Source organism: Phytophthora ramorum, assembly GCF_020800215.1.
Source record: "Phytophthora ramorum isolate Pr-102 chromosome Unknown Phyram_PR-102_s0011, whole genome shotgun sequence".
Taxonomy (NCBI): Eukaryota; Oomycota; class Peronosporomycetes; order Peronosporales; family Peronosporaceae; genus Phytophthora; species Phytophthora ramorum.
This window is the reverse complement of record NW_027150657.1, coordinates 949483-969520: the sequence shown is the minus strand read 5'-3', so window position 1 is coordinate 969520 and position 20038 is coordinate 949483. Positions and strand designations below refer to the sequence as shown.

General features: G+C 51.7%; 9 protein-coding genes across 9 annotated transcripts; 6 read left to right on the top strand and 3 right to left on the bottom strand.

Moving 5' to 3' along the window:
* Positions 1 to 325: 325 nt before the first annotated feature.
* Positions 326 to 1257, top strand: KRP23_11138 (Glutathione S-transferase theta-2; the record flags this gene model as incomplete). The annotated part of the gene is made up of 5 exons (XM_067881660.1): positions 326 to 374; positions 430 to 580; positions 644 to 722; positions 795 to 1115; positions 1180 to 1257. 5 exons carry the CDS (start codon positions 326 to 328, stop codon positions 1255 to 1257), a joined length of 678 nt encoding a protein of 225 aa, XP_067740950.1.
* Positions 1258 to 1387: 130 nt separating this feature from the next.
* Positions 1388 to 1717, top strand: KRP23_11137 (28S ribosomal protein S34, mitochondrial; the record flags this gene model as incomplete). Its single annotated transcript, XM_067881659.1, has 2 exons — positions 1388 to 1580; positions 1647 to 1717. The coding sequence occupies 2 exons, from the start codon at positions 1388 to 1390 to the stop codon at positions 1715 to 1717; spliced, it is 264 nt and encodes an 87-aa protein (XP_067740949.1).
* A 1150-nt stretch (positions 1718 to 2867) lies between these two features.
* KRP23_11136 (Protein disulfide-isomerase 2-3) lies at positions 2868 to 5105 on the top strand (the record flags this gene model as incomplete). The annotated part of the gene is made up of 1 exon (XM_067881658.1): positions 2868 to 5105. The coding sequence occupies one exon, from the start codon at positions 2868 to 2870 to the stop codon at positions 5103 to 5105; it is 2238 nt and encodes a 745-aa protein (XP_067740948.1).
* A 273-nt stretch (positions 5106 to 5378) lies between these two features.
* KRP23_11135 (40S ribosomal protein S23) lies at positions 5379 to 6093 on the top strand (the record flags this gene model as incomplete). Its single annotated transcript, XM_067881657.1, has 3 exons — positions 5379 to 5388; positions 5593 to 5752; positions 5826 to 6093. The coding sequence occupies 3 exons, from the start codon at positions 5379 to 5381 to the stop codon at positions 6091 to 6093; spliced, it is 438 nt and encodes a 145-aa protein (XP_067740947.1).
* Positions 6094 to 6501: 408 nt separating this feature from the next.
* On the top strand, positions 6502 to 7348 carry KRP23_11134 (Hydroxyacylglutathione hydrolase, mitochondrial; the record flags this gene model as incomplete). The annotated part of the gene is made up of 2 exons (XM_067881656.1): positions 6502 to 6568; positions 6636 to 7348. 2 exons carry the CDS (start codon positions 6502 to 6504, stop codon positions 7346 to 7348), a joined length of 780 nt encoding a protein of 259 aa, XP_067740946.1.
* A 5138-nt stretch (positions 7349 to 12486) lies between these two features.
* On the top strand, positions 12487 to 13563 carry KRP23_11133 (uncharacterized protein; the record flags this gene model as incomplete). Its single annotated transcript, XM_067881655.1, has 1 exon — positions 12487 to 13563. The coding sequence occupies one exon, from the start codon at positions 12487 to 12489 to the stop codon at positions 13561 to 13563; it is 1077 nt and encodes a 358-aa protein (XP_067740945.1).
* Positions 13564 to 13727: 164 nt separating this feature from the next.
* Positions 13728 to 14180, bottom strand: KRP23_11132 (Crinkler effector protein 108; the record flags this gene model as incomplete). The annotated part of the gene is made up of 1 exon (XM_067881654.1): positions 13728 to 14180. One exon carries the CDS (start codon positions 14178 to 14180, stop codon positions 13728 to 13730), a length of 453 nt encoding a protein of 150 aa, XP_067740944.1.
* A 1838-nt stretch (positions 14181 to 16018) lies between these two features.
* Positions 16019 to 16282, bottom strand: KRP23_11131 (uncharacterized protein; the record flags this gene model as incomplete). The annotated part of the gene is made up of 1 exon (XM_067895789.1): positions 16019 to 16282. One exon carries the CDS (start codon positions 16280 to 16282, stop codon positions 16019 to 16021), a length of 264 nt encoding a protein of 87 aa, XP_067740943.1.
* A 985-nt stretch (positions 16283 to 17267) lies between these two features.
* KRP23_11130 (uncharacterized protein) lies at positions 17268 to 18288 on the bottom strand (the record flags this gene model as incomplete). Its single annotated transcript, XM_067881653.1, has 3 exons — positions 17268 to 17549; positions 17611 to 17730; positions 17812 to 18288. 3 exons carry the CDS (start codon positions 18286 to 18288, stop codon positions 17268 to 17270), a joined length of 879 nt encoding a protein of 292 aa, XP_067740942.1.
* Positions 18289 to 20038: the final 1750 nt, after the last annotated feature.

The window sequence follows — 20038 nt, the reverse complement described above, 5'->3', positions numbered from 1 at the left end:
GAACGAAAAGGGCGACTCGACGTCCGTCACCTGGCAAAGCGTGTGAATTCTATCACGTGCGCCATAGTGACGAATAGGTAGGCAAGCGTCCAAGTGCGGATACATTGTATGTTGTGCATATTGTCGAGAAGTGCGAAATGAATGCAAGGAGGTACTAGTAGTGATCAATGCACATGGCTACATTTCCATGTTGAAGTGCTTTGTGACGTGATGTACATAATCGAAAGTGTTCAACATACATAAGCCACAATCATTACCGAACATCTTCAAACTGATGCATCAACAGAGGAGCTCTTCACTCCCGGACTCGCACACAACGCGAGCTATGATGGAGGAATTGTTTGCCAGCCCCATCAGCCAGCCCTCGCGTGCCGGTACGTTGACAATTCCTTGCTAGATGGGGGTTCAATGCCATTGACATTTGTGCAGTCTATTGGCTCTGCAAGGTGAACAACCATCCGATCGAGTACAAGTACACGGATTCGGGTAAGGGCGAGAGCCGCACGGAGACATTCCTGCAACTGAGTCCCATTGGCAAGATCCCAGTACTTAGGGACGAGGAGTTCGTGCTTACCGAGAGGTGGGAAGACGGAGTGTGCCCCTTTGGCACTTTATCATGCTCACTTGACTTTGTGTTTGCCAGTCATGCTATCATGCTCTACCTTGCGGACAAGCACGGGTGGGAGGACTGGTGCCCCAAGGACCACAAGATCCGAGCTCGCGTAAGGAGCTGCAAGTGTGGATATCTTCATTTTACTTGTGTACTAATTAGGATGCTGTTGTGCTTGGTTCAGATCCACGAGTACACGAACTGGCATCACCTCAACACGCGTCGCAGCTCGGAGATCTTCTTCAACCAGCTGATGGTGAACATTGGCCGGGGCACGCCTGGCATGGAGGCCATGCTCAAGAAGAAGCACAAGATCATCGCGGACATGTTCCGTATCCTGGAGTTCTGGCTGCGGCACGGAAACTTGTACCTCGTGAGCAACGCCAAGCCCACCATGGTGGACCTATCGTGCTATAACGAAGTGGTGCAGCTCGAGGTCATGGGGCTGCTCTCCAACGTGGAGAAGGACTTCCCCAAGGTCGCGGCCTGGCTCAAGCGCATGAAGGTATCATAACTTTTTCTTCTCATACTGCTACAATATTTTTTCATTACTAACTATGCCAATGCAGGACGTCCCTTACCATGACGAGATGCTGGCGCCCATGGGCAAGTTCTTCCGCAAGTTCAAGCTCACTGCCAACATGTAGATGCCGTCACTATGGGCGTTTGCTGTCTCATTTCCATCCAATCCCATCGCGGTAAAATCAACAATAAATCTTTTCATTGGCTGAAAAGAAGTGCGTGGCTGCTCGCCTCTCAATTCACTATCGGACGAGTATGGCGGCGGTGGTCAAGAGCTTCAAGAACGCCTTCCAGGTGCTGACGCCCACGCGCGAGTTCGGCGTGGGATCGCGCGTTACACGCGGCATCTGGGCCAAATATGCGGAGCCCTCGTACTGGGAGGTGGTGCGCATCCGCCCGTCGCCCGACCTCCGGCACGGCAAAGTGTTCGGCAGATTCACGTTCCGCGGTGCGTCTCCTTATTAGTTACTATTCGGAGCGCTGTATTTGACTGAAATTTTGTATGCGTGAGTAGGCAAGACGGACCCCAAGGTGAAGCGCATTAATGGTGTCCTGAAGAAGGACTGGAGCTTCGTCGAGGCCTAAGTAGAGCGTCGTGTTGAGTCCGGTGAAGGATGACAGGATGCAGTTGATAGAGGACGAGAGCGCCAGAGAATTTTGCCGAGTCAGGAGGGAGCGTAGCGGGAGTGGAGTGGCGTAAACTTGTGCTGCTTGATGCCTGCGCCGCGGTAAGATTGTAATACATGGCGGGTATTATGTCTGTAGTTGTGGGGTTTCTTGTATGCATGTTGGTGGTGCTATGTAGTGCATAAACTACTGTCGCAGTAGGGAGGTGATCAGTGTGTTCTGCGCTGACAGGTTGCCAGAGATGTGCTTCAGATGCACGAAAATTCAGGCTCGGGCACACCGTGGAGCTCTGCCTAGCATCACGTGGGTACGACGGTGCGTGTTCGTTCATATAACGTCTTCGTTCCACCGAGCTTCTCATATGGAATGGCAGTCAGGCGGTCATTGCAAAGCTCTCGGCAAAGCCAACGCAGCGCGCCAAAGCTACAGCAAGTTTCAGAATCGAAAACACTCGCCATTTCCAGTTTCGCGCTCTAGCCCCAGCACTTATCCACGGACCTGTCTGGCATGGGCCAGTGCCAAACCACAAGCGCAAGAAGTTGCAAAACACCCTGTCGGAACCAGGATGGCTCGCAGACCCTGGACAACAACCGCGACGTGTATGATGCTGCGCCACATCCATCACGACAAAAATTGGTGCGCAACAGCTTCCTGTTGACTTCATCCTTCTTGGCGAACAAGAGCTCAGTCCGACGCCTTGTTCTTGCTTTACTCTGTGTATCAACGCCTTCATTGCGACGACGAATGTGTGGGAGTGGGAAGCGTGGAGGATCGTCAAGCCCGCTAGCTACCCGTTCCAGGCCTTCTGCTGTCTGGACGACTCCCGAGCAGATCTTGTCTTATCTGTTTGACGTTTGCCAACGCCAAGTCGGTATCTCTCGAGAAGTTAACACGTTGAAGTGCACGGCAGCTAGAAGAGCCTACTCAATAGAATATCAACCTATCATCCGGCATTCAGTTGAAGGTCGCCCCGATCCGCATCAATCTTTCGTCGCCACGTGGTTGACAACCAAGGCAACTTGCGTGGCGCCCCGGGAGTGCGGAATCCGCTCGCTCACTTTACTTCAGTATCGGCAACTGCAACAAACCAGGGTGCACTCACTTCCCCATGTTGCTCCGCACGCTAATCACCGCGCTATGCCTCAGCAGCGTGTGCGCGCTGGAGTCCATCACGTCCACCGACGACCTCGCAGCCGTCGAGCGGTCCTCCAAGGTCCACGCGCTGCTGGTGCTGGGCACAGAAGAGAAGGCACAGGACATGGACCTCCAAGATCTCGCGATTGCGGCGTATCCGGCGCTCCCGGACATAGAGAAGCAGCTGGAAGGCCTCGTGACCTTCGGCGTCGTGGACATCTCGCCGCACCGCAAAGGGTCCATCGGCAACAAGTGGCAGCTGACCAAGTTGCCGGCACTCGTGGTGTACAAGGACTTGCCCCAGGAGAACCCGTACACTGGCAAAATGTATCGAGATGCAGCGACATTTGACGGGGCGATGTTCGAGGACCCGCGGAAGCTCAAGCGCATGTTGAAACAGGCGATCCCAACGCAGTTCGTGAAAGAAATAACAGGAGAAGAAGCGTCTTTCGAAGGTTTTGCCAAGTTTGTGAAGGAAACGACTGAGGACAAGACGGTGGCGCTGCTCATCTCCAAGCAGAAACATGCGTCTCCGCTGTATCGGGCGATTGCAGCGGAGTTTAGTGGCAAAGGAGTTAGTTTTGTGTTTTTGAATAAGGAGGAACCAGGAGCGCAGCAGATTATGGACGCGTTGAAGGTGGAGGAGCTGCCGGCCATGATGGCGCTGCGGTCCTTGACGGAGTACGTCGTGCTGAAGGCGGAGAACACCAAGACGTACCAGGAACTCAAGGGGTTCGTGGAACCTTTTGCAACGGAAGGTGTTAAGGCGGACAAGAAGAATTCGTCGTTTATCCGATTCTTTTCCGGACAAGAGTTCGACGACTTGGTGCTGCGGTCGGATGTGGTCTGGATCGTTGAGTTTATGGACGCGGAGCGTGAACAGGCTTTGACGGAGCAAGAGTGGAAGAAAACGCTGACGGACGCACATCGGAAGGCTGGCGTCGTGGCGTTGGGTGCAGTCAGTTGTGAGAAGGAAGCGGAGTTGTGTGAACGTTATGGCGGCACTGGCGTCCGAGTCTTCCCGCTCGCACTTACGGACGAGAAGGAGCTGACGCGCGGCGAGGTTCTCTCACAAACGTTTGCAACGATTGATGAAGCGAAGGAGCCGGCCATTACAACTATCCCCGATCTGACTGTCGAGATTGAGTCGAAAGCCGACCTGAATGCCTTCATTTCCACAGCTCGGAGAAGCCGCGCGCTTCCCATTCTCATGTTTTCATCGAAGAAACACACCCCGCCGATGATGAAGGCCCTCGTGCTCTCGGTCCCTACGCAAAAGGTCATGCTGGCAGTTATTCACGATGCTGACCCAGATATCAAGAAGCAGTTCATGGTGAAGGAATCTGCCAGCACATCTCTGGTGTGTCTAGTGCCGACCCAACAGAACCTAGAAGACCCAAGCTCCGCACCGTTCGGTGTCGTCGCGTACCAGAAGAAAACGATGGGGTCGTACACGTATCCGAATGTGATGCAGTTTATTCTGCAAGTGCTCGCGCAGTACCCTCACCCGCAAGACGTCAAGTCTGAAAATGAAGAAGTCGACTTCTCATCGCTGGATGAGGCTTCTGCTCAATCGCTCGTGCCGTACCTTACCAAGAAGAACATGGATGACGTCTGTGGCGGCAACAAGATATGTGCAATTGGGTTCTTCGAGGACCACTTGGACACGCTCAGCGACCCCGAGTCTCGCCTTGCAAAATGGTGGACCACTTTTGCGCGTGTGGCCGCTCAGAGCAAGCAAAATAGGGAACCGTTCCACTTCATGTGGGTGAACGGCAAGTGCCAGAAGGACTTTGCAGAGGCGTTCGGCGTGGGTCTCTTCCAGATGCCGACGCTGGCTGTATACTCTCCTGCGAAGCAGCGCTACGCCACGAACGTGGGACTGTTCGACGAGGAGAATGCGTCGGCATTTCTGAAGAGTGTGCTGTCTGGTAGCATCGGAACAGCACCGATTGGAGACGTGCCCAGTCTCGGTGAGGAGTGTTCGTTTGACGAGATACAAGAAGTGGCAGTAGGAGCGGACGGTACCGACGAAGATGACGAGGACCTCAACGACATGCTGAGCGAAATCCTCTCGGACGAGAAGCAGCAACGCGCCGAGCTCGAGAAGGAGCTGAAGTCCGAGCAGAAACAGTCGAAGAAAGGAAAGAAGAAGCACAAGTCCAAGAAGAAGAAAACCAAGAAGAAAAAGGCCGCGCGCGACGAGCTGTAGGCACAAGCAACAAACTGCAAATACAGCTAGCGCAGCAACCACGTTGAAGTGGCTGTCGATTTTGTATAGAAAGCTTCGTCCTAATTTCGGCCAACCATAATCAATCCTTTCGACTAAGTACGCTTCATGACCTACCCCCTGTCACAAATTATTATTGTGTCCGCGTCGCACACGGTACTTTCCACTCGGCGTCCTCCAGTCATTCCCTTTGGCCTTGCGCTTGAAAGCCGCGCAGTCCTCAGTGAAGATTCCGGTTATTCCTCCGACTGAAAAATGGCCAAGCGTACGTTGCCTTCCGCTTCGGTCTCCCATCCCCGCAGCGTCTCCTCCTACAGAAATCAGACGACACACAGGCTCGACATGAACTTTGCAGCGACAGGAAGCGACGACTAGGAGGAGGAGACTGCAGCGACTGTCGGGAGACCAGCAGCCAACGAGGCAGGAGAATGCAAAGCTGACTTTTGTGACTGGTTGCTCTTTATTGCAGACAAACCTTCTGGTATTCGCTGCGCGCGTAAGCTGCGCGTGCACCGCCGCACGCAGCGCTGGGCGCAGAAGTCCTACAACAAGAGCCACTCGGTGACGGCCATGAAGGCCAACCCGCTCGGTGGTTCGTCCATGGCCAAGGGCATTGTCCTTGAGAAGATGTAAGTTATTTATTGGTTTTCTTATGAGGGGAATAGCGATCTGACTGTGTATTGCTGTTGTTGACGTGCGCAGCGGCATTGAGGCCAAGCAGCCTAACTCGGCCATTCGCAAGTCGTGCCGTGTGCAGCTCATCAAGAACTCCAAGAAGATCGCCGCCTTCGTGCCGCGCGATGGATGCTTGAACTACGTGGACGAGAACGACGAGGTGCTCATCTCTGGCTTCGGTCGCCGCGGCCACGCCGTCGGTGATATCCCCGGTGTCCGTTTCAAGGTCGTCAAGGTCTCGGGCGTGTCGCTGCTCGCTCTGTACAAGGAGAAGAAGGAGAAGCCGCGCTCGTAGACGATGCGTGGAGGAACTCGTCCGTGATGGCGTCAGCAGCAACTTTTGGGTGGGACGAGGCGGCCTCAAGTCGCCTTGGCTTGCAGAGTTTGCTCGACGAACTGTAGCTGCTGCTGGTACTGACACGGGTCGGTCCATTTTTCCTAAGCACGGATAAGAAGGAATCGCTTGCCCAGCACGATGCGTCTTGTATTAGCTTTTGCCATGATATTCGGGGTTGTCCTTGTTGTTGTTCGTCTCTAATCAGGCGCAGCTTTTTGGTATCAGTGGAGTTCAGGCACACTGCCGAAAGGAGTTGCAATCATGTTAGCTAACCAAGAGCTCAGTGACCAGTATTGTAGTTTTCAAAATTATCTTCGCTTGTCATTCGGCCCACTATCAAAAGAAGAGCTCGAAGCAGAGACGACCATGCAGGTGGAACTCGTCCCCGTGCTCTCCGACAACTACGCGTACCTGCTCATCGACCCCACTAACCGTGCGCCCACACACACTCATAGGAATCTCCACTCTTACTCATAGCTCAACTCCATCGTTGTCTACAGATGTGGCAGCGGCAGTGGATCCCGTGGACGCCGAGAAGGTCTACACGCGTGCGCAGGAGCTGCAAGTGACCATCTCCATGATCCTGACCACACACTCGCACTGGGACCACGCTGGAGGCAACCGCGACCTCGTCGACCTCGTCCAGGCGCGGGAGAACCGTGAAATCCCGGTAATCGGAGGACCCGGCGACGCTGTCGAAGCGCAGACTCGCTCGGTCACTGACGGAGACTCCGTGAAACTTGGGGACTTGGAGGTTAAAGCCTACTTTACGCCATGTCACACGCGCGACCACGTGCTGTACCACTGCCAGGACGCTCTGTTCACTGGCGACACGCTGTTCATCGCAGGGTGCGGACGGTTCTTCAGCGGCAACCCGGCCGAGATGCACTACGCTCTGAATGAGGTGGTGGCCAAGCTGCCGGAGGAGACCAAAATCTACTGCGGCCACGAGTACACGGCGAGCAATTTGCGTTTCTCCGCTCACGTGGAGCCGAATAACGACGCAGTGCAGAAGAAGTTGGCCTGGGCTCTGGAGAAGACGAAGGCGGCCGAGCCTACTGTTCCGTCAACGGTGAAGGAGGAGTTGGCGACGAACCCGTTCATGCGTGTAACGGAAGCCGGAGTGCAGACGTTTGCGAACGGCGAGAAGGACCCTGCGAAGGTGATGGGGGTTGTGCGTGCCGCCAAGGACAGCTTCGCGATCGGGAAGTAAGGCGGGTAAGCGCATGGTATCCATGGATAAATTCCAATGAACAACTGGTGTACAAGTGAAGAGGATTTACAAGGAGGCTGGATTGCTGGTCGTGTACATTGCATTGCAGTTGGGATCTCCCCCAGCTGGGGCCGTTAAGGGCATTGGGAAGGTAGTCTGGCCAATAGTCCCCTCACTTGCCGGTCGCGCTTTCTCAGCCCAGAGAGTGTACCGCTTAAAGAATGCAGCGCCATCCTTGCCACCGTCGTCGGTTGATCTGCTCACTCAATCGTCGAATGAAGGATCTCTCATTCAGCAATTTGCATCCCAAGTTGTGTGGAACCCTCTACTGGGGCTGTTACAAGCAAAATAACTACGCAACTTCCTGATGCGAACAACCTGCCATTCGAGACCCCCTTGTCACCAGTTGGCTTTGTGCTGGGTAAGGCCAAAGATGGACCTCCATTTGTCAAGCTTCACCGTGTAGATGATCATTTGGTTGTCGTCTGAAGGGCCGATGACAAGGGAGGGAACTTGGCATTGACTTTAAAAATCGATTGTGGTTTTGGTCCCCCGAAAGAAACGCTGAGGTTCAAGACTGCGAGATGTCCAAGCGGTCGAACTGTCTTCCCAGAGAGCGCAACTTGCCGCGCTCTCGAAATTGAGTGCGAAGTCTGGAATAAGTGGTAGGTGTGCCACGAACCATACTGGCTCGAGTCGCAGTCTAGATGCTATTGCAATTGCACGAGCTGCGACCACGACCAGCTAACTCCACCACACTTGAGTTGTTAGGCCAAGCTGCTGCAAATGAGAACGAGTCACTTGGCCGACGTCAACTGATCATGCTGCTGCTAGAGAACGGGAGGTCGAGTAATGCTGTTGGCGAGATTATCCAACTGATGTATGGGTCTTCAGTCTCGGCTAATGATGCAAGCAAGTCGATTGCCCTGGAACGGCGACTGCAAATACTGAAACTGGCAAATCCGATAAGGAAATTGGTGAAATCATGACGCTGCTGTATGCTACGAGCGTACCCTTCCAGCTCAACTAGCGTAATTGAGTCGATTTTCCAGTTGAAGGCAGATACGACGCCTATTCTATCGAACAAGGAGCCAGAGAAGAAAAATGTGAGCTGGACGGACCAACAATATGGTGTACTGTTGAGAACTGTACGCGCAGATGCGGCCAAAAAACTGGTTGTCGTTTAATTTACTTTCGAGTGCTCTGTCCGTTTAGTGAAATTCGCCAAATTCGTTTACCAAAACAAGCTTGCATTTTGCTTGGAATATCAGTAGCAAATTCTGACAGTCGGCTACATGTACCTTTCGACGAGCTTCTGGAATCTGAGCGAGTGATGTGAATTGACTCTACTTCCGAAAAGCAAGAATCACCCATTTCACAATTTGCCTAAACAGAGCAGCATTTTACCATGAAAGGTTTTGGTCTCAGCACGCTACCGTTCGATCTCCCTCTGGTTATGGCATCGTGGGCTGGCGGAACCTTGGACACGTGTGATAACAAAAAACCCTCATTCATTGAGCTTACCAAGAACGACGACGACGGAACAATTTCCATCCGAGTCGCAGAGGACAAGAGGAAGCATTTGGTCTTGAATTCTCACCAGCAGTGCTTCTTTGACGACCATCAAGATGCGTTGAAATTCGAGGCAAAGGTGTCACCGACTGGTCGGTTGGTCTTTGAGGAATATTTAACACGCCACGTACTCGAGATTGATTACCAAGGACGCACAAAACTGGTCGTATGCCGCAACAAATATTCGAAGGAGACACAGTCGTGGCTTATTTTGCAGCGAACGAAACTCAATGATTCCGTTACAAGTTCGTCCACATTTGATCCATTGAACTTTGTTGGAACGGATGAAGATGAAGGTTGTGAACGCCGCCACGTAATAATGCACTTACTGGGGTCTGGAAAGTCAACCGAAGTCGTGGGCGAGATACTAACTTTGATGTATGGCTCGACAGCTCCACGCGGCAACGACGTTGTTTCGAATGGGATTGGTGCTAAACGTCGACAGCAGACTCTGAAATTTCTTGAAGCTGGCAAATCTGCTACGGAAGTTGGTGCCATCTTGGCCCTTTTGTACGGCACCAAGCGCGGTGGTAACAACGAAGGTTTCTAATCAACTGGCAAGAAACTGTCAAAATGTCTTGAGGCAAGGACATATTTTTGCTAGTTTCGCCTGATAAAAACTCACGGAATAAAAACAGGTTAAAAATGTGGCACTCGCGCAATACATACACTTGTGAGTCGACCAAATTCATGATGTGTTCGTACAACTTTACCAGCTTTACCGCCGTAGGAATATTTTACCCGGTTCTAATCGACAGCCAGAGTCAACAACGATTACTTTTTGACAGTGAGCACTTGCGATGTGGCGTGTAAACACTGATGCATTACGTTTTATCCTAGGCAGCGTGTTGTAGGGTACATGTTGTACAGCAGACATCTATTCATGTTTACCTTGAACATAACTGGGGACGAACGAATTATGACACTTCAAAGTATAAGATTATAAAGAGAATGATCACTACTTAAGGTACTTAACCCTTTCGTGGAAATTGTAACGCGCAGCATTTCAAACAGGAGACGCGTTGAACTTCACTCTCCACCTCGCCTTCGTCTTCTTTCAAAGTGGCTGACCCCTCATCTTCCTGTTCAGTCTGTGTAGCCGTGCCATACAAAAGCGTCAACACTTCACCAACTTCTTTCACCGACATGCCTGATTCCACTAACTTCAGTATTTGCTGCCGACGTTTGGCCAACGTTGCTTCATCCTCAGCCAGATCTAGGTTTACCCGTGGGGTCTTCGAGCCATACAACAGCATCAGGATATTGGCAATCTCTTCGCTAGATTTTCCTGATTCACAGAAATGCATGATCAACAGGCGGCGTGAAGCAGCATCCGTATCACTCACAGCAACTAAATGTTGCAGCTCCAATACAGGGGGCAGTCGATCTGCAGTCAAATAGAGTGGGTCCATGATGAACCAGCCCTCGCTGTCACTTCCGTAGCTCCCTCGGCATTTGCAATACTTGTTTCCATCTTCTGTCACGATACCCAACGCTTTCGTTGTCGGATACTCCTCGAAAATGATCGCTTCGTTATGCAAGCAAATTTTCGCCTCGAATTTCAAGGCTTGTGTTTGGTTACCAAAGAAACAAGTTCCGCATTTGTTTGAAGTCAAGTATTTCTCCGGGCCCTGGGAGCTTCGAATGTAAACCATCCCCCCGCTAGCTCTATCAAACTCGATAAACTTCGGCATTCCAACGGCATCTCCAAGAAGATCTCCTTCGACAGTCATTAGAATGAATGGTATCTTGAATGGGAACGCGTTGGTATCGAAATGCTTTTTGTAAGACATGCGAGCTGTGCGTTATGGAGCGAATTGTGGAGTGAATGCTATAAAGACCCATTGTTGGTAGATTAACATCGCCGTTCGTGGAAATCTCCGACTTATGTTCTAAAGCTATCGATTTCGGATCAGTTGAGCTCCATCAAAGAAAATGGGGCGGTATGGATTCAGGAAGGATCCCCTCGAAACAAAGACGATTGAAAGGTGGTACAAGACCATGGCAATGGAACCAGCTTTGCGCGCAACCCCACAGTTCCTCGTCCCATTACCATGCCGGAAACCCTGGAGAGTTACGTTCTTGACACTGTCAAGGGGATACCCTTATTTGTCGGGTTCTAGCGAGTCGAGGGTGGGCTACTCGTCATTCGAAGTGCGAACGAAGCGAAGCATTATTTCTGAAGCTGCAGCATCTAGCAGCTACAAGTGATACGGATCCAGCGATACGTCGGTGATTGATCATGCATTTCGGTGAATCCGTCAAACCAAGTGATGAGATTGCTCCGGTCCTGAATTTGTTGTACGGCTGCATGGCCCCGCTTGTAAATCTGACATAGGCTCAAGCGACCCTGACAGAGCGTCGAGAGCAAATATTGACATTGGAAGAAATGGACAGGACGACTGAAGACAAGTTGGTAAAGTCCAGACGTTTTTGTACGGGACGACCACCCCGATACCAGTGGATACTGTGAGGCTGGAGACTCAATAAAGGTAAAAGAAACAAGTCAATGGGTGAAGGTCAGCTTATCGTTGTCAGCTAATAATTTCAACTCGGCAATGCCAGCTTGAGCGAAGCAAGATCCATGATGGGACTGCTACGAGTTGAAGTCCCGTTGCTGCTGATGTCAAGTGGGTCAGCAATTTCCTTCCCCTATCAACGCTGCCATGCGTAGTACATGAGTGCATGAGGTAGCCCCACTTTCTAATTCATTTCATTTTACCATTTTCAGCGCAAATTGATAGTAAGTTGTTTGCTCGGATTAGCAAGAAGGCTTTAGGCATATTATTTCTTTCTCTTTGATATGTGATACCCTCCCTTTTCCAACAAGAACGTGGCGTGGATTCATTCCAAACTGAGCCAGCTCGGTTCTAGCTCTAGGCTCCACGATTCTCCATGACCCCCAGAAGTACAGATTATCGTTTGGGCTCTTCACGACACCGTTGCCAGCACACTGGAGAACAGTTCCTGTATGACAGGATATAAAGTGTAGGTTGCCATCCGCATCACTTTCCAAGCTGAAGAACTGCCACTGGCCATCATCTTTCGGGTCGAACACGCAACTACCAGTCGTCGAAACCTGAAGAAATCGGCCGCTGTGTACAGATTGGATGGCGACTCTGCGGTCCCGCACAGAATGCAGGATAATGTGCCCGTAGACGTCGCGGTTATCTACAAGACAGCGTGCTTTTCTTGACCCAGGAGGGTTTTGCAGGTTTTTCTGCATGTGCACCGACTGTAGAAGTACAGGTACGCTGTATCGGTACACGGTGAAAAATAAAGTCGAAGCTCGGTGCATGTCATATGCGTGGGAAGGCAAAGCGAGAAGAATGCATTACAGTTCTGATCGATGGCAGTTAGCCATTTTCAGAGAATGTTCACGTGGTTAAAGAGTAATGGTTTCGACTACGCTCAAGCAGGTTGTCTGCTCGATGACCACTGCGCCCGCGTTGGAGTTTTCTCATCGACGAATGAGACTGCTACAAGCACAGAATTTGCAGCTTCAGCGACAAGTTCATCTGTTGCAAGATGCAATGCTCGCGCACAAAAATGCTGAAACAAGCTTGATGTCTGCGTCGAGCCACTGGCGCGATGTGATCAATGCTGGACGAGAAGAAGCTGAGGCTGCCGGCGCCGACCAGAAGGCGACTGCTGAACCAGAGGAGACTGGCGATCGTCCGTCGATCAAATGGATGTTGGCTGTTCCGGATAAGTTGGTGAACGAACTGGAGCGCGTAGAGGGTCAAATACGAGCTGCAGCAATTGCTGCAAACGCCTGTTTTGAAACAAAGCTTCGTGTGAGCAATTTGTCAGCGTCGTTCATGCGCGATGAGGATACGACATTGAAGCTTGGCGAGATTTACGGTCGAGCGCCGTCTAGTTTGGCCCACCTGCGGGTCGAGAGGGTGAAGCATCTAGAGGAAGCGCTTGCGTGTGTCGCAGCAGAGCTGGACGAACTGAGCGTGCAAGTGTTGCAACACTCCCCACCAAAGGTTTCTACTATCGATCCAGTCCACTCGTCTGCTTACGAGCTCAGTAAAAGTGTGCGAGAGTTAGTGCTCGAGGTTGGTGCATTTGGTGTTGTGGTACCGACGTCGACGTCGACTTCGACTGCGGCGGTGTCGCGAATCAACGTTGACACAGCAAGCGATGGCGAACATATTACAGCACTTGACGTCGTGAAGGCGCTATCGTCAGCTTCCGGCGTGGCTAGGGGGCCTGCGGGTGCCAAAGAACGCGAGAAGCAAGCAAAAGTGATGCTGAAACAGCTACATGCTAGATACACCGCCATGGAGAGCGATGTCGCAGCTTGTCGGAGAGAGGCAGCATACTGGCGGACAGCGTGGCGAACTCAGGATGACATTCTCAGGCGGCTAGCTAAGCGTGTGCGTCATCTTGGAGAGAAGAAGGTAGAGTGGTGCCAGCACTACCTCGTAGCTCCCATGGCCAACACTTCTGAAGTGTTCACATCATTTCGACAAGCGTATGACGAGAACACCAGTCGACAGAATCCGTACTTGCCCTTGCTGGTAGAGACGTTGAGCATGGAGCACCCGATGTTGGAGGACGCACTGCAACAGTGGCAAGAATATTCAAGCCGTATATGCAAGAGTTTCCCAAATGATACCAGTATGGATGTATGAACGTGTGCGAAGACTTGATGCAAGCCGTTTTGTCCTTGTTGGAGCACCACGGATAGTCAGGATCAGAGTCGGAATCCTTAATGGTACGCAAGGAGATACCCGTTCGCTCTGCAGCGTCCTCATAGCTCGAAAACAGACCGTCCTTAGGTTTGGCCGAAATTTTCTCACGCCTTGCCCACTCCATCAACCAAAGTAAGCTCCACGTCGGAACAATTGTTCAGGGAAGGCGGTGGGATCTTCTTCACGAAAAACGCCCTTGCCGCGAATGGTCCGTAGTATTCCTTCCAGCAGCTCGCATCGACAATAGCACAATTGCGGAGCACTGGGTCAGGAATGTCGAGCGACACGCTTCCGGTGCAGTACAACACAAAAAGGTCGTCACTTCCAACAACGTTTTCCTTTTCCTTCTTGAATTCTTCGAATGATAACGGTTTGCTGTCTTTAATGTGTTTGCACTGGTGAACTTCATGGAAAAGTCCTTTCTTGTCACCTTCCAAGCACAAAAACGAATCCCCCGGTGGCGATCCGTTTGCGGGTTGATACAAATAAACTGGGTTACTCGAGTCCAGGCCACATGAGCCCTTGTCGTACGTAAACCCCCTACTCTTCGTGCTCATCTGCTTTGGACTTAGTGCGAATGTGCGTGGAATCTCCCTGACACGTCGCTTACAACCAGACCCGAATAGAGCTCCCCGATGCACAACTTCCCAACACACCGGCGAGTCTGGAGCGTACGCTATCGATTTCAGTACACGGAACTTGCAATTCCACGGCACCTTATCCTCGCGTGCTTCCACTGGCACATGAGATTGAAACTTGTCCCAGGAACGTCCATCCGTTGTGAGCAGCAAATACAGCACGTATGGGCACTGAAGAATTTCGCCATCCAGCCTGATCAGGCCCGCTGACACTACTTGATCAAGACTGACCCTTCCAAACGTTGAGCTAGTATCGACAACACGGCGACAACGGCTAGAAATGCTTCACGCATATTTTCGATCCCTGGTTTTCTATCAGGGTACACGTTTTGCAGAGCACTCACCACCTTTTCAAGCACCAACGCGAAATTAAATTCCCCCTTGCGTCCAATTCCAACCAGCACTTTATAGAGCTCTTCCAGATATCGCCCAAATCCGCCCTTTTCCTCAACGAGAAGCTGTACCAGATCTTCGTCCCCAAAGCCTTGGAAAACATCCTCCACCTTTATCATTGGCCGAGACAGTCTGGTGGTATTGTAGTGTTTCCCGGGTAGAAGTACCGATCTGTAAACACACGACGATGCGGGAGCCACCCCGCACGGAACTAAGCCGAGTGTATTGATGGATTGGTAGCTAGATGGAAAGTTGAGAAGTGAGGTCCGGGTCTGATGCTAACCAGCCCTTCGCTCTGGTCTACTTCGGTCAGCTTGATCCAAGGGCGTCCCCATGGGGCTGACGAAGTAAGAGCCGGAATGTAGTGGACAGAGTCCTGGATGCAACATGCACTTCGACATACTAAGTTCCTCATGTAGGCCGGATCTGGCACTGACAGCCAGACCGGTTAGAATATGGCGACCCATTGCCTGAGGCTGGCGACCGTCAGACACATCTGGGTAATCTGTGATCACAGATGTGATCACATGCTGGGGTAGCTTGTCCGCAGGCGTGGTGACACCAAGATGAAATATCTGGCATCCACTACAGGTATGTAGGTAGTTATGCCATTGAGACGAGTCAGATAAAAATTCGTTCACAGGCTGGTAAATCGTCGCGGAAGCAATGGCAATCACCCAGCAGTCCGACGCATTCACAAGATCACAAAGAGTGGCGATTGCTTGGTAGAATGGCGACGCTTTGCTTCCTGCTTGATGGCCAAGCTTTTGCAGACTGTCAACACACAGAATGACGCACAGGTCGCGAGGAGATTTTCCTTTCACCTGGCACAACTTTGCTAAGACAGCACTTGCATCCAGATAATGTGCGGGTTCTTGATAAAAAGTTACCCACTTGAGCGAGTTCTGCAGCGGATACAGCATCCGTGTTCCGAACGCCAAGCTCGGGTTGGTGAAATAACCACTCCCCGTTCCATTTTCGAGTGTGACGTTGAAAGTAAACGCATTCTGCAACAGCCCCACCATCTCTCTGTTCCCGTTGCCAGCCACAACTTTCTTCAAAAGCCTCGGAAATTCGTTCAGAAGCCGCGACTTCCCTGTTCCTGGGCCATCCAGACAGAGAAACAAGGGGTGAGAGCGCTTATCGTGCCTTGATTTTTTCCACGCAGCGAAATGTGCAGGGATTGCGTCCGCCATATCCTCCAGACTGGATGGGTCCTGGAAATCCCATTCGGAACCAACCGATGATACTAGCGGTTCTGCAGCATGGGCTGAGAATTCGCATACTTGGTGCTGGTCCGGTGGTAGCTCCACTAACACATGGACCACTCCCTCGTTGAGACCAGCATCCGGTCCGAAGTAGCTCTACAGCTTCATCGGGACTAGCATCTTGTTATAGCTAGCGTCAACAGACCCACGCAAAAGAGCCTCGGTATTTTCATCAACCCGCAGCCACTCCTTGCCCTTCCGCGCCAAGCGAAGCGTCAAACTACTAGCAGGAAATTTGTACCGAAGTTCATACATTTCCTCCTTGAAAATAGCCTTCTGCAGCGCGCCCACCTTAGCGCCGCGATGAATCTTTAGTGAGGCGATAGTGGCTTCACCATATACCCCGCAAAAGAGCTCCATTTCCCCTCAAACGCCTGCGCAATCTTGCCCTCCGTCGCTGGCGCCATCTTGACGTCCACCTCCTGCTCCAAATTCACGTCCACCGCCTCCCCATGCGTTTGGGCGGAGAAGGAGGCCTGTCCAATCTAGGTCAATCAATCAGTAGATTATTCTCCCGACTTCAAGCAAATGATGGTATTCCAGCTCCGATGCTCCATCTTGACATTTGAACTCGTCGTGGCACTTCCATCCGCAATGGAGCTTTGCTGTTCTTGATTCGAGTGCTCTCCCTTCATTATGATGAATCTATATGGAGCTACTGTAGACGTGCCGAATAAAGGAGCTCCCTTTGTCAATGGAATGAGGGGCAATCCTGGATTTTGCTGGAACAGCGCATGCCGAACTCAAACGAATGCATTACGCAGACGGTCGATCCGTTAAGCATTGCAGCTGCAGTCACAGATGAGTCAGCTGGCCGCCGTGAGTTGATAATGCAATTTATCAGCGCTGGCAACTCGAACGAAGAGATAAAAGAAATCCTGACGCTTATGTACGGCTTGGTGACTTGAATCGACGCCCAGATGAAGTCGCTAGCGATGGATATTGAACGTCGACAGCAGATGCTGAAACTGCTGAATTCTGGGAAGCCCACAGAGGAAGTTGGTGAGTTGATGACTCTGATGTACGGCACGAGTGTCCCGCCTTCAAAGATGGCAAAGGAAGAAACTTTAGGCGTGGATATTGTTCATGGCAAATTGCTAACTCCCTTCAATGCATGCCGGCCGAAGGTAGATCGGAGAATGAAGCCCAGTTCATCACCGTCTCGAAGACCGACGAATGTGACAGGATTTTGGCTTTTGTGAGTGGCGGTCTGCATCTGACCGAAGAGGACGGTTCTCTCCTCAAATATCTTTATCATTTGCATAGGAAGCTTGCAGCGAGCGAGACGCTCTCCGATTCTTAGTATTTCCCTGGTTTTCGTTTATCTTCTACATAAAGGCATTGATCAAAATCTTGCTGTGGCAGGGGGGTCATTTGCTAATAGCTCCGAAGTCATTCCATTCCGGCTTCGATGTGCAGAAGATTTCCACATCTCCGTTGGATCTCGGTTTATCAAGGGTGGTGGTCGCCTGCTTGGCGCTTTATTCTTTGACAGATCGGGGAGTAGCAACGCGTTTAGTATTTGCTGCTGCTCTTCATCGATGGTCGGATCCCTTGCGTTGTTGCTATCTTCACCTAGAGAGGAAGCAGCGGCAACTTTCTGCTTGATCAGTGTATCCAGCGTCATCTAGAACGTATCGAGTGGTGAATTTCTATGCTCAACAACAGATAGAATGGAAGAAACCTACCGGTGGCTCTCTTATTTTGCGCCCGTAGCTTCTTGGGGAGTAACAAGATTTTGATAGCATAAGCTTCTTCTTGAGGACGAGGGTGGTACCTAGACGGGCTGCATCACGAACCAGCTTGGGCTGCATACGAACAAGCGAAAGCAAGACGTCAGTGTCCAAATAATGTTGCTGCACTAGCATTGAACAGGCGACACAACTTACACTCTCGCGGCGGTGATACTGGTCTTGGTGATATCGTAGAACGGCCACCACTTGCTTCTTCGTAAACTCACGACTTTGTAGATGTTTTTCAAGAACGTCTGTGATGGCATTAAGCGGGTACCGGTACGGACTCTGTGGATCATTTGTATCGGGCTCGAAGTCGGGAAATCGAACGCTCTGGGAACTGTCAACGTCAGGTGAGAAGCAGGAGCCATGAGGTGATCCAAGGCCATACAACGACGGGGTTTCAGGTGAGGTAGGCTTGGAGTGGTGGATTGTAGATAGCGCAGGTAGTGGTGGCTTTCGCGGTGTTCGTCGCGATGAGGGCGGTCCCAGTGGTGACTGCGGTGTCCTTGGAGTCTGGTTGCCCACCTGCTTCGATCGAAGTTCATCCTTCTGTTGCATCTTCGCGAAAAGTTGCTCGTAGAACTTGAGTTTCTTGCTAAGTCCAGCGTTCATTTCCTCAAACACGTGCATCTCCTGCTTCGTGCGCTTATTTTCAGCGCGTAATTGGTCGTGGGTGTTATCTTCATCACGTGGAATCGTTTCGGAGCATGGCTCGACCACAAATATTGTTTGTTTTTCAGTGAGGTACATTGTTGTCACTTAGTGTTGCTAACGACTTCATATGTCCGTTCTAACCATCGCCCCTATGTCGGTAGTTAGCCTTCTCCAGGTCCAAGCTTGCGCTTCCCCGTTACGTGCCGGTGTCCTTACTGACTGTCGGCCACGACGTCCGCTTGCCCTCGTGTGTTTTCCATTGTATCATGTCTCCATCTAGGTGGCAGAGTACCTTCCTCCATTTCCCTGAATCGGTGCCAGTGTCAGCCGTGTACTGTTGTACGCTCGTTCTGCTTTCGAGCGCTGTGTTTGTCAGCTCCATCGCCATACGGTTGGCTTCTCTGGCGAGGTGTAGCCATTCTACTTCCCGGAGCCGATCCACGATGCGCCGACTCCTCCAGTACATTTGTGTTAAATGCCGTGCCTTTGGGGGCTTGCGTTGCCTATGCTGTGCAATCAGCATCTTGTTCGTGCTCACCACCCATAGCGGCCAGTACCGCTTCTTCTCGCACGCCTTGAGTCCCATGAGGAGCCCTAGGTGTTCCGCTTCCGTGGTCGTCGGTGAAGAGCTGACGTAGGACACGTGCCTGGACAGTATTGTAACCCTCTCGCAGCGGCTTGTTAAGGAGTGCCACGTGGTGTCCTTCCGTGATGTTGTTCGACTCGTCAAAGTGGTTGACCCGCCACCGCCAAGCTGCGTGGAGATAGATGGCCACCCCAATACGCCAGCTGCTCTCAACGAGCAAAGCCACCTCCTCCGCAATATGAGGGCGCAAGTCCATCACTTCCCGTTGGACTGTAGCCATGCTGCCCCATACGCCTGCCGGTATTTGCGTGAGTTACCATCCCGAATACCTCCTGCTGCAGTCTGTCGTCTGTCAGTCCGAGTTGTCGCCATGGCTGGAGTAGGCGCCTCCGTAATTTTCGCGTCGCTGGGCATCCCCAGAAGACGTGTTCCAGATCCACGTCCAGCAAGTGTACACAGGATTCATGTGGGCAGCCGATCTTGTCGTGTCGCCTGTCAAACATCGAGAGTGCTCTGAGCTTGAGGCGCAGTAGTAGTTGTTCTCCCCACTGATTGAGGCCCACAACTCGCCGGATGCGTTTCCATTCGAGTAGTGCAAGCCCTTCCGCCAGTTGTGGGCTCCGTTCCTGGTTCTGCCGTCGAGGTCTATCGCCCCTCGACGTCGTTTCGCCGCTGCCACGCGCTCTTTGTACTGACACAAATATTCTCTGGCGCTGGAGGAAATGCCGATATCAGCACACATGAATCAGGCCTCTTACGACGAGGCACCCTGCCTAACATACCTAGATGCTATTCGTTTGGGCTCGGGGTCGAACGCCAAATCGGCACCTCAAACAGCACACCATGGAAGACTGACTGAAAGGCAAATTAGGCAGATGCATTAATGTTGTTTTTAGTATGCAGTGGATTAAGTACGCGATAGTAAAGCCTAACTGACGCCTCGATTTCACTAATGCGAAATGGCGATCTCGTCGGCGAGAGGAACTACGCAAAAGAACTGCCTCGCATGAAGCTGCCCCTCCAATGCATAGTTGATCAATGAGCCACTGTGTGAGCTTTTACCCTTTTGAGGGCACTGAAATCGCCTTCAGCAGTGTGTGTGCCGGGAGGAATCGAAGCCAAGCCGAGCACGAATGATGT